The 15,205-nt window shown below is 41.6% G+C and overlaps 1 protein-coding gene across 11 annotated transcripts in view; it reads right to left on the bottom strand.

Annotated features, from left to right (window-relative positions):
- Positions 1–15,205, bottom strand: part of LOC120906148 (armadillo segment polarity protein) — a 50,311-nt gene that overhangs the window by 9,331 nt on the left and 25,775 nt on the right. For all 11 annotated transcript variants that reach the window (XR_005740039.1, XR_005740040.1, XR_005740041.1 and 8 more), the window contains 3 exons: positions 1,426–3,056; positions 1,133–1,336; positions 424–696 (listed from right to left, as the gene is read on the bottom strand). Coding sequence is in view for 7 of the 11 variants with exons in the window: in XM_040317624.1 (XP_040173558.1) it covers positions 424–696; positions 1,133–1,336; positions 1,426–3,056 (2,108 nt within the window). In the remaining 4 variants the exon portion in view is untranslated. The remainder of the gene's footprint in view (positions 1–423; positions 697–1,132; positions 1,337–1,425; positions 3,057–15,205) is intronic.

Below are 15,205 nucleotides of genomic sequence, written 5' to 3'. Positions count from 1 at the left end.
GCATTTGCATATTTGTCGCGGAACCTCTGTGTTGTTGAGAGACATAGAGAATAGTCTAACATTTTCGAACATTTCGTACAATAGTACGATGAAAAACTATTATTATAAACCTGTCAGGTAAGGAGAATAAACTTTCCAGGAGAGAAAGAAAGACTTACTCACACATATATACGTTCAAAGCGGTTGGTCGTAATGAAATGGGTAAAGTAAATACGAGTAAAATGAGCGATCGGAGTATCTCGCTAACTCACTTTCCTACCCCTCACAGCATATATGTGTTATTAATCAGTAACGTTGTAAGATAGAGACACATACAAACACGGAAAAACGTTGCGAAAAAGGAAAAAAGTCGCATTTGCAAACGAACGAATCCACGTCCCACATAACGCTCTTCCCACACCAGGGTGCTCCCAAACTACTGACCTGCAGGTCCGGTCCAATACCGAGTTCGCCGTTGTTCCACATGCTGTCGTCGCGAAACACGGGCAAGGTGGTCAGCTCGCTGGAGAAGCGCTTCTTGTAATCCATCGACTTATCCTCGCTCATCTTGAACAGTACGGCTGCGGCGTATGTGGCAACACCTTCATTTGCCGAGTTGAGCAACTCGGTAAGCGGTGCAGTAGCTCCCTCAGCCTCGATCATTTCGGCCACCTCCTTGTCGACAGCCAGCTCGCAAAGTACACCAGCGGCCACACGCTAAAATTATTTTTTTTAAAGAATAATATCAGGAAACAATGCAGTTAGGAATGTTCCAGCATACAAGAACATCAGAAATTCTGGACAGAGATAATGTCGGGAAAAACGAAGAAATACAAAATATTGTATCTTCTGGGCGGTGGAGTATCCTTTAGAGCTCTAAGTTGTAGTTCGTGGGGATACCATCCTAAAGCCACGCCTTTTAGTGATTTTTTTTACGCTTATGGAGGGGAAACTCAAAATTTTTGCTTCTGCGCAGAATCACAGCCAGTCTGCACAATCAGATGAGGAATGATGCCTTTCATTTTCTTCTACACCACTGTACAGCACACTAATCGTCCCTTTCACTTGATAGCATTCATTCCAAAGCCGCCTGCTGTCATGGCGCTCATGGCGGGGAGTTAGAAGAAGGCAAGGAAATTATCAAGACACGAACCTGAATGTTTTCGATGTCGTTGTAGAACAGCAACTGGACGAAGATCGGAATAACGTTCTGCGAGCGGATGACCTGTCGGTTATACTCCTCCTTGGCGAGAATGTGAAGTGCACCGACCGTACCCTCGACGATCTCCTCCATGCGGACACCGTCGGCGTACGCGCCCGGCGGCTGCGATCCATTCGAAGCAACCGATGAGCGTTGCTGGAACAAAAGATGTGAAACAAGATGAACAATAATGCTAACAATAATGTTTTCAATGATACAATTTTGCCTCTCTATCTCTCTCTTACCCGTTGCGTATCTTGGAACGCCTTGAAGAGCAGTCGCACCAGCAGATGAATCGCTCCGTGTTCGCGCAATGGTGCCGCATTCGCCGGACAAAGGGCTAGATTGCGGATCAGCCCGATGACCGCCTTAATGAGCGGCCAGCGGGACGGGGGATTGAGCAGCTTTACGATCACCGGCAGCCCGTAGCCGTTGCGTACAACGTTCTGTGCCGACTCGGACTCCGGATGACGCGAAGTCAAGTGGCGCAGAGCACACACGGCCGGCTCGGTAATTTCTTCCCGGTCGCCGGCGTTGATGATCGTGCCGACGAGTGCCTCGACACCGCCCACCTGGCAAACGGTTACCTTGTTGCGTTGATTGTTACACGTCAGGTTCGACAGGATACCGGCGGCACAGGTGACCACGTTGACGTCGGACGAACCGAGGACAGTCACCAACCCTGACAGCAGCGTCTCCAGTCCGTCGACCTTAGTGGCCGCGTCGGATAGATTGCGCAGCGTCCAGAGACAGTTTTGGACCAGGCGCTGGGACGGATTGCCCAGGTGCATTGCGAGTGCCTGCATGCCGCCTGCCTCCACGATGGCCGGTTTGTTGCTCGAGCATACCGACAACACCTTCAGGACGCGGGACGTCGTCCACAGCAGCTTCTCGTAGTCGTACGAGCGCATGATGCGTACCAATTCGCTCGGACCTGTCGACGCGAGTATGATCAGCTTGCTCTCTTGGTTGCCGTATGCCAGAATCTGTAGACAGTCCGTCACGATGGCAAGAAACTTGACGTTGTTGCGCTGGAGCAGGGCAACCATCTTCTGCAGTCCGCCAGCCAGACGGACCGCCATCTTGCTGCCATCCTGGTGCAGCAGCAGGTTGTGCAGCGTGGTGATTGCGTAGAATAACACCGACTCGACTGGCGAAGACAACAGCTTTACCAGTGCCGGTATTCCGCCCGACTTGAAGATCGCGAGCAGACCCTGGCGATGGTGCGACAAGTTGTGCAGTGTGCCGACCGCACCTTTGGTTGTCTCAAGATCGTTCGAGTTGGAGAGCGCGCGGACGAGAGCGGCCACCATCTGCGGACTGTTCATTATCGCATGCCGGGACGCTTCCTTTTTGGACAGTTGGTGCACCATCATGGCGGCCTGCGAAACCACCACCTGGTCCTCGTCGTTTAGCAGCTTGATCAGTTCGGGGATGGCTCTGGTCGCCAGATCCGCATCGTCCTGATAGTTAATCAGGTTGACGACCGCGTGCTTCAGCATCTGGGACGGTTCGGCCAGCCGCTGCACCGCGGTGGGCTGCTGCGGGTCGAACTGTGTCGACGGAATCTCGATGCCTTCCTCGAGTGTCTCCGGGAACATCGCAGCTCGGACGCGCTGTGAGCGCGTCTGACTCAGTTGCTGGTTCATATCATCGACCTGGTCCTGCGTAAAATTCTGCGAGAAACCCTGGTCCATGTCGAACATCAGCGGATCGTCCTCCATGTCGTCATCCTTACCGCTAAGCGACGGCACCTGGGTAACGGCACCAGAATGGATGCCGGAGTCGCCGAGGTACGAGTTTTGCTGCCACATCAGTGTTTGCTCCTTTGCCGAGGGCATCGGCATGTCCGACGAATTGTACGGGTTATGAGACACTGCAAGAAAAGAAAAAAACAATATCAGACCCAAAATTTGTAAATTTGACATTCAGTAAATTTGCACGGGGATACATTGATATTATTAGGACGAGATAACCGAGGTGTCCTTACTGTTCCTGTCTCTCTTCGCTTTCCTAATCCCTTCTTCCTCCTCGCTATTACTTGCCTTTCGTGAAACTTGTTTACACTTCTAATTGTATAGTGCGCTGGACGAAACACCATAGACCGCATTGAAATAGCGGTAGCTATATGCGCCTATCAAATCCACCAGGACCCGCACCACTATGGAACACTGATCACCCCACAAAATGCCATTGAGATGGAGCAACTGACCAGAGACCACTCAACTACAACCAGCATCGAACTACAATAGTAGACACAATAACAATAGCCCTGGGACCTAATTGCACAATCAAAAAACAGTCCCACATGTTTATGTTTATCTTTATTTATCAATCGATGAACAGTAATGCCCTCTCGAACCATTTTAACAATATTTTACAATGGATGAATTAATTTCGAACATAAAAATACGCACTATGGGACTGAAATTATCAGTTGAACAGAAACACGATCATTAAACTCAGACAGCAAAAACCAAAAGCGTCGCTGACAGCGTTGAAAGCGCGGCACATGAGTAGGAACGGGTCAGAGGAGCCAAATTGTGTTCTACGATCAACGAGAGCCAACATAGCCCGAGTCCGAATCGGCCTGGCACGAACGTACAGGTTGATGGCCAGTAGTGACAGAGAGTCAATACGGCCGTCGAGAAATCCCGCGATGAACGAGAGCTTGGATTTCCGTATTCGCTCGCCTAACCCAGGGTAACCCGGGTAGCAAACATCTAGTCTGCGTAATTTTGCGCTGGATTGATTCCAAACGTGCTATATGCTTGCGAGTCATATAGATAACTAGTCCTAGCACTCTACTGCTGCTGGCTATTACGTGATCCAGGTGATCCTTAAATGATAGTTTCGTATCAAGCAATACTCCTAGATCCTTAACGCATTGTTTTCGCACCAAGGACTGTCCATCAAGCGCATAATCATAAAATGACGCATACCGAGAACGGCTAAAAGTCATAATTTCACATTTAGCTATGCAAAGAGATAAAGCATTGCGGTTGCACCAACAAAGGAAATCATGTAAGAAAGTTTACATTTGGGCGTGGTCTTCTGGTCCCCGAATAACACGAAAATTGTTCGCGTCATCCGCGTACAGTAGATGATTATCAGCCGGATGGACCATCGTCGCGTCATTGATGAAAAGAAGAAACAGCAAAGGAATCAGGTTGCTGCTCTACGGGATACCAGAAGATGCATGCATTGGCCAGTGATCACCCACCCGCCCTAGTGCAACAAACTTTAACGTTGAAAGAACCCCTCCTGAAATATGTTACTACAAGTGACACCCACTAATAACCAAATTTTACAAATTTTGTTACATTATATTTTCATAACTTATTCATCAAAATCAGATTAGAAATGACGAATCTACAACACTTTAAATTTGATTGAAAAATAACCCATTTTTATCTCTTTATTTTACAATTATTGACAATGGCCATCAATAAATCTGACGTTTTCAGACTTACAGACAGACAGATATAGCCGTAATATTTGAATTTGTCTTAGTTTGTTCTATCAAATTGAATAACTTATTATAGTTTTAAGCAAAACCTAACAAACAATTCTTTTATGCGGGCAAATGATCACTGTATACTGGACCAGGCTAGAAGAAAACAATTAAATCCCCAACATATCAGCTACACACCGATTTTGTGTGAATATTTGGCGCTGAATCGTTTGGACTAAAAAAATGAGTTATTCTTGTTATTATTATTGTTATTGTTAATATTATTATTATTATTATTAACGTAACAACCTACCCGGCCATGCCCACCTATACAAAACCCTTATAACGAGTACCCCTTATAACGATTAGTAATAGTTTTTCACATAACGAAAAATCTAAACGCTCAACAAATACCCCTTTTAACGAGTCAAATTTCGCATAACGACCGAAATTATTCGTGTTCGGGTTATGTTTTTTGGGAGTAGATATGAAATCTTGAGCACGATAGGTTAACATTAGACATTTCTTTAATTTTGATTAGCACTCTGGCAAATTCTCCAGATAATTTCTACATATGGGGTTTTAACAAATAATGGGGATGTTTTTAAGACGTGCGAGATAACAATTGTACCACCATCATAGGAAAATAAAAAAGGTAAAATAGGTAAAGTAGCTAAAATAACGTAATTAAGTGCAGCGTGCTGGATATGGCATAACAATTTATGTACTGTTACGTTATGGGTGCGGAAACGCGTATAACAGCTCCGCAGAGATACCCATCACCGTGAGCATTTCTACGTTTCTACGGACGCGGAAAAGCGCTTCGTGTATTTGAGGCCTTACATATATACAGGGTTTACCAGCATAATAAACAACTGTCCACTTGTTTAAAACAATAGTCGTTTTGAATAGACACCGCTGTCTACCACTTGCTCACACATCAGATGGTGTAACCCAGCCTTCTGTTAATTTACCCATTCGAGCAGTTTTGTGTCTGTCATAACAGTAATTTAAGAGCAATTTAGCGGTACGAAGTGTTGTCGTTTGTTGTCAGTAAAAAGATATAAATTAGAACAAAAAGAGTATTGTTTTAATGATATTTTAGTGGAAAAAGACGTCGGCAGTGTGTTTAAAACTGTAAAATGTAAAAAAACAGCCGAGAAATAGTGTTTATTAGTGCTATTTGTGCACCACCTTCTCCGGGTGAAGCGGCTGTTCAAGTCGAGTTTGCTATAAAAAATTCATTGTAATCGTTTGTAAAAGTTAAGGAAAATGATTGAATATAACCATGAAACTGTAATATAATAAATTTCGTGTTATCTATTAACAATTTAGCCGAAAAAAATAAAAACAAAATAGAGGAAGGAATAGGATTTGTCAAAACTGCTCGAATGGGTAAATTAACGACTGCTAATTTACCATTAAATTACTCTTAACTTACCAGTAATTTAGCGGTAAAATAGGGGTAAATTAAGTCCGATTTGTCTGACTGGGAAGCTACTCTGTCCAATTCAATAACACAATTTTCGCCTTCGAGTAGCAACTGTCAGATCCGGCATTGTTTATTTTGTTTTGACAAATTTTGCAAAAACAAAACATTTTCAAACACGTTTCTTTTATTCAAGAAATATGCAGTATAAACCATACATTTCAATAAATCAAAACATTAATTTTGTTAATTATACAACAACCACAAGAAACCGTGCCGAATCCGACCGTTGTGCAATCGAAGGCGAAAATTGTGTTATTGAATTGGACAGAGTAGCTTACACCATCTGACGTGTGAGCAAGTGGTAGACAGCGGTGTCTATTCAAAACGACTATTGTTATAAACAAGTGGACAGTTGTTTATTGGACTGGTAAACCCTGTAAGAGATTTCAAGCGTATGTCATAGAACTGGCCCGAAGCCTTTAAATTTCCTTCAATTTCCCCTTTAGTAGAGAAGTTTGCCGACCCATGCAACCCGATTGCAATCTCAAGAAGCCTTAAAGGATAATGCAATCGCGAATTATCCACATTAAACCCCATCATTTCTAGGCTCATTATCCGATTTTCATCAGCAATCTCTCTTTCGTTTCTAGGTGGAGATAGAAAGCAAACAAATATAAAATAAATAGAAATTTGCTCACAGAACAATGTTTCCAGCACAGGTAAAGGTGTACTAGTCTTGTATTACTGAGCTAACGGGGCTAACAAGGAGAGGCAGAAGAAGGAAACAGTCTATCTAATATGTTTACTTTGTTTTTATTTTGTTTGAATTTCGAAATTTCTTTAAGTTTGGTTAAATTGGGACAACCAAATGTGGCGCCGCACCAGGATTAGGAAACGAAGCGGAAACAACCACGATTAGGTAGCCACATCCAACATGGAAAAAGACAAAGTACAAACAAAAAATCGTTTAAATAGCCCCTTAAGCTGCGAGAAAGCCATTTTTTCAGTTGTTGGTCCTTAGAGCCGGATTTACGATAACCGTGTGGATCGAGCCGTTCGGAGTACCCTTATGCACGTGAAGGCACGACGACACAAATGGCGCCCACAAACAAACAGCTTCCAGTCCCCCAAACATAAAAAAACAGGTGAGCTCTTCTTCCTACTTCCCCTTACCATGTATACTAAGATGACAAATCTTATCGTAGTTAGTTTCCGAAATGGGTAGGGGCGGGTAATTCTAAGGTGATGCGCTTCCGGGCAGACTGCTTCTTTTCTGGTCCTGCTCCAACAAGGACACTTTAGACGCGTTACGGAAATTCGAAATTACCCGACCTGAACAAAAACTTCCGTTTCGGTTGGGTTCCTTCACGAGACATCTAACGAAAATAATGAGCACTTATCTTGAATCAACGAAATTACACACACATCTTTCTTGACCAACAGATATATTTTGTTGGTGTGCTTCTGTTGTGGTCGTTGTGTCTTAGACTAGTACTATTTGTTATACGCAAACATAATCAGTACTATTTGTAATGTATTGCACAGGGAACGGATCATTCGTTGATTAGAGATGCTAAAAAGCAGCCAAGAAAGCAAGACAAGAAGATATGCTACAGTAAACTGTCTCTTTCAACATGATGATATCCCTGGGGCGTTATTGCATCCTTGCGCATCAAAAGAAGGACGTAGAGAGAGAGAGAGAGAGAGAGAGAGAGAGAGAGAGAGAGAGAGAGAGCACGCTCCGAGACAGAACTCAAGTTCTCAGTTCCCGAGATGAAAGCGGTAAAGTGGCCCTGACATTAAGACATCTTCAAAATCAACCACAAATGATGGTGGTTAGATACGACATCGATGGATCTTTCACTCCTCCCTCCTTCATCCTCTCTCTCTCCCTCTCTCTTTCTCCCGCACTGTCTATCTTTATCTTTCTTCTCTTTTATTGTGAGTCAGTTTGTGTACAATATTTCTTGCCATGGTTTTGGTGAAGTGGACGCGACCCTCGTTATAGGCTGCCTAAAACGTTCGCATCGTGAAGAACTAATGATGTGAGAGAAATTGTGTTCGTTTCGCGCGAAAAGTGGCATGAACATTTTCAGCATTTTCTTTAAGGGTGAAATGGCCGTTTATTGGCGCCTGTTGCTTTTTTGAGCGTTATTGTTTTTTTTTTTTTTGTAACTCTATGGAACCGCTAATAATTTGTTCACTGGTCTTATAGCCACCGCACATGAGTTTGTTTTTGGATTATAGAGCCTGTGAAAATGGCATTGGTTGTGGGGAGCACAGCAGCTTTTTTTTATCTACATGATTTTAAATCTTTTTCTTCTTCTTTGGTAAACAACAACTATTGTCCGTCAAGGCCTGCCTATATCACTTGTGGGGCATTTGATTACCCCTAGCATAGGGAGGCATGGTCCATTGGGATCTTGAACAATCGGCACATGATTGTAAATAACACTATTTAATGGGAAATTATTATTCTCATCTCATACATCTGCCCACACCTTGGCCGATTACGATTACAGGGTTTACCTGGCCAATCGTTAAAGCGTCATCGTTTGCCGTAAATACTTTTTTGGGCGACGTAAACCCTCAGTTGGGCACTGTCATTTCTATTCGGGCCTTGTGAAGTATGAATCGGGCATAGTCAACAATAAAAGCGGCTTACTCCGGATTTTTTGTTTGTTTTGGAGCTGTAAAAGAGCTTTTTTGCTTGTGGTTCAACAAATCTGTAAGAATATTGCCTATTTAAGTTAATCTACGCATAAAAAATAAACACCTTATTACAAATCTTTCAGTTAAGCACATATAATGCAAGGCGGTTTTATATTGTTTAAATAATGTAATTTGTTTGGTGATTCATTTAGATTAACATTTTAAAATAATAAGCACTAAGTTAAACAACATGTCAAGTACATATTTTAAAACAACTTAATAGATCAAACACACCGGAGCTACCGATTTGACACCTTCAACAGTAGGCCGCTTTCATTCTGTACTATGCCCGATTCATACTTCACAAGGCCCGATTAGGAATGACAGTGCCCAATCGAGGTTTTACGTCGTCCGATAAAGCTTTGACGATGCCGGATTGACTAGGTAAACCCTGTATTGTGGTTGCTTGCAACAATGTGGACTTTAAATTAACAACTGCACACAGGTATCTAACATAATCCTTTTGCATAATAAGAAACCAGGAGAAAAAGTATATATCTTGTTTTTTACGAAGCAATCACTCTTAATAGATTTTTGTCCGCAGTCTTAATTTGCTGTGTATAAAAAAAGGAACCATTTATAACGTTGTACTAGCACAGCTGTAATACGCAACGGCACCTTTATGAGTCCAGCTGGCACTTTAAAACTCATCGGGAAAATTGAGACACGAATTTACATAAAAATTGAAACACCTACACACAGCATCTCATTGTTACAGGCATTATCAGCCAACGTCCCATCAGCAGTACTCACATCATCGCTAAACAGACCCAAGACTACATCATCCAACATCAAACGATTTGACTGCACTATCACATACACAGATTGGATACTCCAGATTGACGACAATTATGTGTTTCTATGTAGAACAACTTCAATACATTAAAAAATAATAACTGAAAATAGAAGTGTACATCCAATGCAAATAGGTTGAGCAATTGTTGATAGTAGTATTAATGCACAGAGAAGGATTGGAACTAAACACAACCATACAAACGCATACATACAAATACTTCCACAAACAACAAACATGCTTATACATTTCGGGGAACTGGGAAGGGAATAATTAAATACCTCGCCCTATTCAGCTAGCGATGAATTCGAAAAGGGTCGAAAGCAAGAGATCAAAGGGTTTTGCATCTATTCGTAGACGAATTTGAATCCGAGAGCCGCTCGTCCCAGGTTCTCGCATCCATCATCACCATCAAGCTCGTTGACGTAGTTTAAAGGGCAGGTTTCAGCTTCTAAACCCTCATTAGATGCATGTTACAAATCTAATTTCAATTTCGAACCCCACTACCATGACGATAATCCTTAAGTATTCTACTACTAGTCATTTTTAATGCTTTTTCCTTTCGCTGTTGCAGTACATGTTTAAGAGTACAGCAAGTATCTTGTTTAATGTAATAATAAAGGCTTAAGTTATAGCATCAAATCGTTGTATCAACGAAATGAAAGCACAAATTATCTAACTGAAGTCTACCAAGTTATCGAGCACGCGACAGAGAACCATGGATTGCAGATAAATAAGATAATAAAGATGTTGATAACACACTACCTATTAACGAATTGGATTTGAACAAAGGGGAATATGAATAGCAAAATTTGAGGCAAGAGTGCCAGAAGGCATTTTTGCGAATTTCATATATAATGGTCTAGTTTTTTTTTTTCTTTTTTTTTTCAATCATTGTATGTTGTGTAAGCGAAATTGAGCAGAAAATTAAAGTTTTTCAACCGTAATAAAAAAACTTCCCAAAACACTTAGGCACGAATAAGGAGCACTTGGGAATAGGTAAAATATTTATACTTCTGCAAAGCTGAAAAAATGATCATAGAGTTAGAGAACAAATGTTTGCAAATGTGCTATTATATTCCATGAGAGCGGAGCTATAAAAAATGTACACGTTGTTGTTAAGTACAGCGATATGGTAAGCTATTATGAGCAGATTCCATCCCGGAAAAGCTGAGCAGTAGCTAAAATATTGCCGTAACTAGCTACTTGGCCAAAAAGGGTAATTAGGCGACTCAAGACATGTAGGTGCATATACACTAATCCACAGACGTTAAAATTTTCAATTGTTCAAGAATTTTGGACCAAACATCAATAAGGACCAATCATGTTTAAGTAAATAACAGGCACAATGGAATAACATGGCACTCTGATTTAAAACATGGCAGTCTGACCAGTAGGTCAACGCACTTTTGAAGTCATCAAAAAATTCAGTTATTCCACGATAGTACTCAGCCAACAAAACGGCAAAATAGAAATGCTACGACGGATAGAGTAAGTCAATGATAAAGTTTTGACATTAAGATATTTGGAGGAAATTTAACTGGTAGTTGTAACGAATAATTTAAAAAAAATCTAAATAACCGATATGAAAGAAACAAGCGACTTCATTAGGACGTTGAAAATAATTCAATTAAAGTACGTGACGGATCTGCTAAACAAATATGGTATGGCAGATTGCAAACCATTGTTAACACACCTACAAGCCAGTTTGAAGCCAACACGCAATAATAACGTTTCGTCCAGATATTAGAATATCAGTTAATTAGCTTACTCTCTTTCAGAGTGGTGCAACTGATGACTACTAGACACATCTAAAACGTGTGCTAAGATATTTGAAAGAAAGAAAAGCATATTTAAAGGAGGACATTCAACAAACCAAGTTTTTTTACAGATACTTTGAGCATTGTCTCATTTGCCTCTTTTGCTAGATAATTCATAAGGCGGATCTTACTACATAAGCAACGAAGTGTTTTCGAATGGTATCTTGGTACGTATTCAACAAAACATACAGCAAAAAACTAAAAGCTTCAAGTGCGACCATCGACTCGAGAAACAATGAACACTTAACCACCCTCAAGCTTATTCATTATTCATAACGTTTTAAATTTTCATATGCTTAATGATCGTGATGTGATTTATAAAATATGTACACAAAACACTAAATGCTGCTACCGAGCATCGTAATTAAACATTATCTTTTAATAAAAAGAACGCTGAACAATCAATAATTATAAATTTTTTAAACCCTACATAGTCTTCTTCTTCTTTGGCTCAACAACCGATGTCGGTCAAGGCCTGCCTGTACCCACTTGTGGGCTTGGCTTTCAGTGACTAATTGATTCCCCCCATAGTAAGATAGTCAGTCCTACGTATGGCGTCGCGGTCTATTTGAGGATTGAACCCATGACGGGCATGTTGTTAAGTCGTACGAGTTGACGACTGTGCTACGAGACCTTGCTGCTCTTACATAGTACTTACATTAATATGATTTCTACATACGAGGGAAATATAAGGCAAATTTGCACGTTGTTCATGTTAAACTAAATATTAAACAAAACGGATTTGAATAATGATTGTCACATAATGGACAACGAAGCCGTAATGGGAATATATCAATTACTACATAGTTATAACACGACACGACTCTGCCGCGTGAACTAGTCTCAAGACACGAGTATTTGTAGAATTAAAAGAGGGAACAGGAAAAGGAAACACTGCAATTACCAAAGGTTTTTTGTTTGACTACTTTCACGGTAAGCAAAGTTAGCATTAATTACTTCCCATCAACTTATCTGTTGATTTGTGAAAAGCATCACGGAATTGTTGTGCGTTCGATTAGAAACACAAGAGAGAGAGAGAGAGAGAGAGAGAGAGAGAGAGAGAGAGGACCCTTGTTTATTAAACGCGACAATTTTTTTCACGAAATCAAAACAGGGGTTTTCCATACACAAAGCCAGATGTCAAATAGAATAATGTTCTGCAACAGAAGATACTTTGTTGACGGACAGTTTTAATTGTAGATGGCGCCTTAATAAAATGCTTTTTTGAGCGAGCACAACGAAAGCCAAAACTCAACCGGATTTCGTACCTGGTTTTGACGGAAACACTGTCAGGTTTAACTTATTCTTGGCTATTTTAAAGTTCACACTAACGCCAAGTTATCGCCTACAGCTGTGCCAGTTGTAGGTAAAACAGTACACTTCATAACAACCACTACCACAACAAATGGCAGTACAAACACAGACACTCACCCAGATAACGATGCGGATTTTCCACTTCATTGGCACAGGGGATGAGAAGCTAACAGCAGCAGAGACGGCAGAAGGTAGACGCGGCAATGGGGGGATGATGGACGTGTTGATATAGAGGAAATGAAAAGCTATATAGCTGGCAGGAAGGTTTGTAAAGATCAAAGGAAAACTTTGGCCAGCGAAAAAAGAGGACCGGCAAAGAGCAACCACCCGCGCAACACCAAACCGACCGACCGGAGTCTGATAAAGCCGATTTTAGAAGCTGGAGAGTAAGTGCGTCCTAAGAACACAACACAACAGAGACAACAACAAGTTACAAAAGAACTCACACTGCTGGGGACGTTTGTGTCCGTGTATAACACGCCCCGTATAGCTTGATGGCAGCGGAAACGTGTGCAAATCCCTTGGAGACAAAAACATGCACGTGTACGAGACGAGTACAAAGTGGAACTCGTTTTAAATTCCTGTCGTGACGTTATCGAGCAGTGCTGCATAAAAAAATCATTTTGTTAGGAAACTTAAGTGATAGATAGCTTTATCTTTAAAAGTCATAAAACTTGCTATAATAAGTATGTACGAAGTTTAAGTTGCATTATCCATCCAGACAGTGCCCACCATAAAATAACTCCAGCAAAAAAGCTTCTCTAAATTACAACGCAGAGCAAAAAAACGATTTAATCGTGTTTGAAGGTCATTACAAAAAACATCTTATCAGTCGCCCGAAGTTAAGCACAGTTGACCATGCGATACACAACGGTCAACAAATAAACGAGCATAATGTTGTAAGTAGTTTGCCCAAAGAAACGGCATGAGAGAAAGATGGGGTGTTCTGTTTACCAGCGTCCACTCAAACCGGCACACGTTTGAAGAGGTATAAAACTGGGTATGGTGGTGTTTGCACTTTCCATTTGAGGCGTGCGGTCAAGACACCCATACAACACCATAAGCAGGCACTGTTCGGACGTTCCTACGAAGGATAATTTTTTTGACTGGGCAGGTAGATTATAGAGAGAAGGTGGCACCGCTCGTAATCTGCTTATAAATCTTAGCTCAGTTCTACCGCTTATTTATCGTCGAATTGAATATTATAATGCAACTACACAACGATTTCCTAGCGATTCAGGTAATCTCTTTATCCTTAACAGCCTGCAACTCTTCTCTCTCTTCTCTCTCTTCTCTCTCTTCTCTCTCTTCTCTCTCTTCTCTCTCTTCTCTCTCTTCTCTCTCTCTTCTCTCTCTCTTCTCTCTCTTCTCTCTCTTCTCTCTCTTCTCTCTCTTCTCTCTCTTCTCTCTCGTCTCTCTCTTCTCTCTCTTCTCTCTCTTCTCTCTCTTCTCTCTCTTCTCTCTCTTCTCTCTCTTCTCTCTCTTCTCTCTCTTCTCTCTATTTTATCTGTATCTTTCTCTTTGTTTCTCTCTCTTCTCTCTCTTCTCTCTATTTTATCTGTATCTTTCTCTCTGTTTCTCTCTATTTCGAAAGGTTCCGCAATTCGCCCTACAACAAGCACACAAAAATTCATTTGTTTACCGCGCAAAAATGGCCGCCAAAACCCCCGCGCTGTCTACATCTTCGTGATTAGGGATTCTCTTTGAAGTTTTCGACATCGCCCGAGTGTGTTCAGCATCCGCGCGCGCCCACTTCCAAATTAAGGGTTTCCCGTATTTTCCATCTCATCACTTCCCGCGCGCTTTACCCTAGTGAGCGCAGTCCTTTAAAGTCTGACGACTGGATGTGGCTCGACAACATCCCGTCGTCCTCTCTCTGGCATCCTCTTGATTTTCCCTTTTCTGTTCTTTTTGGGAGTACACGTGGCAAAAACATGCGAACCATTTCAATCACCCACCCAGAACCTGGCTGTAACTGCTGGTGTGTTTGAACAGAGAAAAGCGCACGGTGATGGGATGGGCTGTGAGAGAGGAAAGTGATGAGCGGATAAAAGGAAAGCCGATCAACATATTGCTTTCAGCGAGTTGGGTGCGCGAATATATCGAAGCGATGAAATAATATTCATCGCTTCCAAAAATTCTGAAGTTGTTCCCTTATTTTTAAGCTAGTTATATTCCCAGTCACTAGCTTCAAAGAATTTTATTTTTTCACATAAGAACAACATGAATTTCGAGTTTATCGGTTGTTTATTATGAAGGGAGTACTGCCCAGTTTTGAGGTTTGACATAAATGTTCAAGATTGAAATATCACTTACTGGAGACACAAACGCTGTTACAGGCAGTATATCGATTTGATTATGTCATTGAAAGTCATGTAAGTTGTGGGTGATTATGGGGAAGAAAATTGCATCTGGCTTGACACTAAATTATACACCATCGATGTTTCTCCTTCTTATCAATATTTCAGCAGTCGGAAAGATAGATGTCATAAAGCGCCCC

The sequence above is a fragment of the Anopheles arabiensis genome, chromosome X (assembly GCF_016920715.1).
Source record: "Anopheles arabiensis isolate DONGOLA chromosome X, AaraD3, whole genome shotgun sequence".
In the NCBI taxonomy this organism is placed as follows: Eukaryota; Metazoa; Arthropoda; class Insecta; order Diptera; family Culicidae; genus Anopheles; species Anopheles arabiensis.
This window is presented reverse-complemented; position numbering and strand designations above follow the sequence as displayed.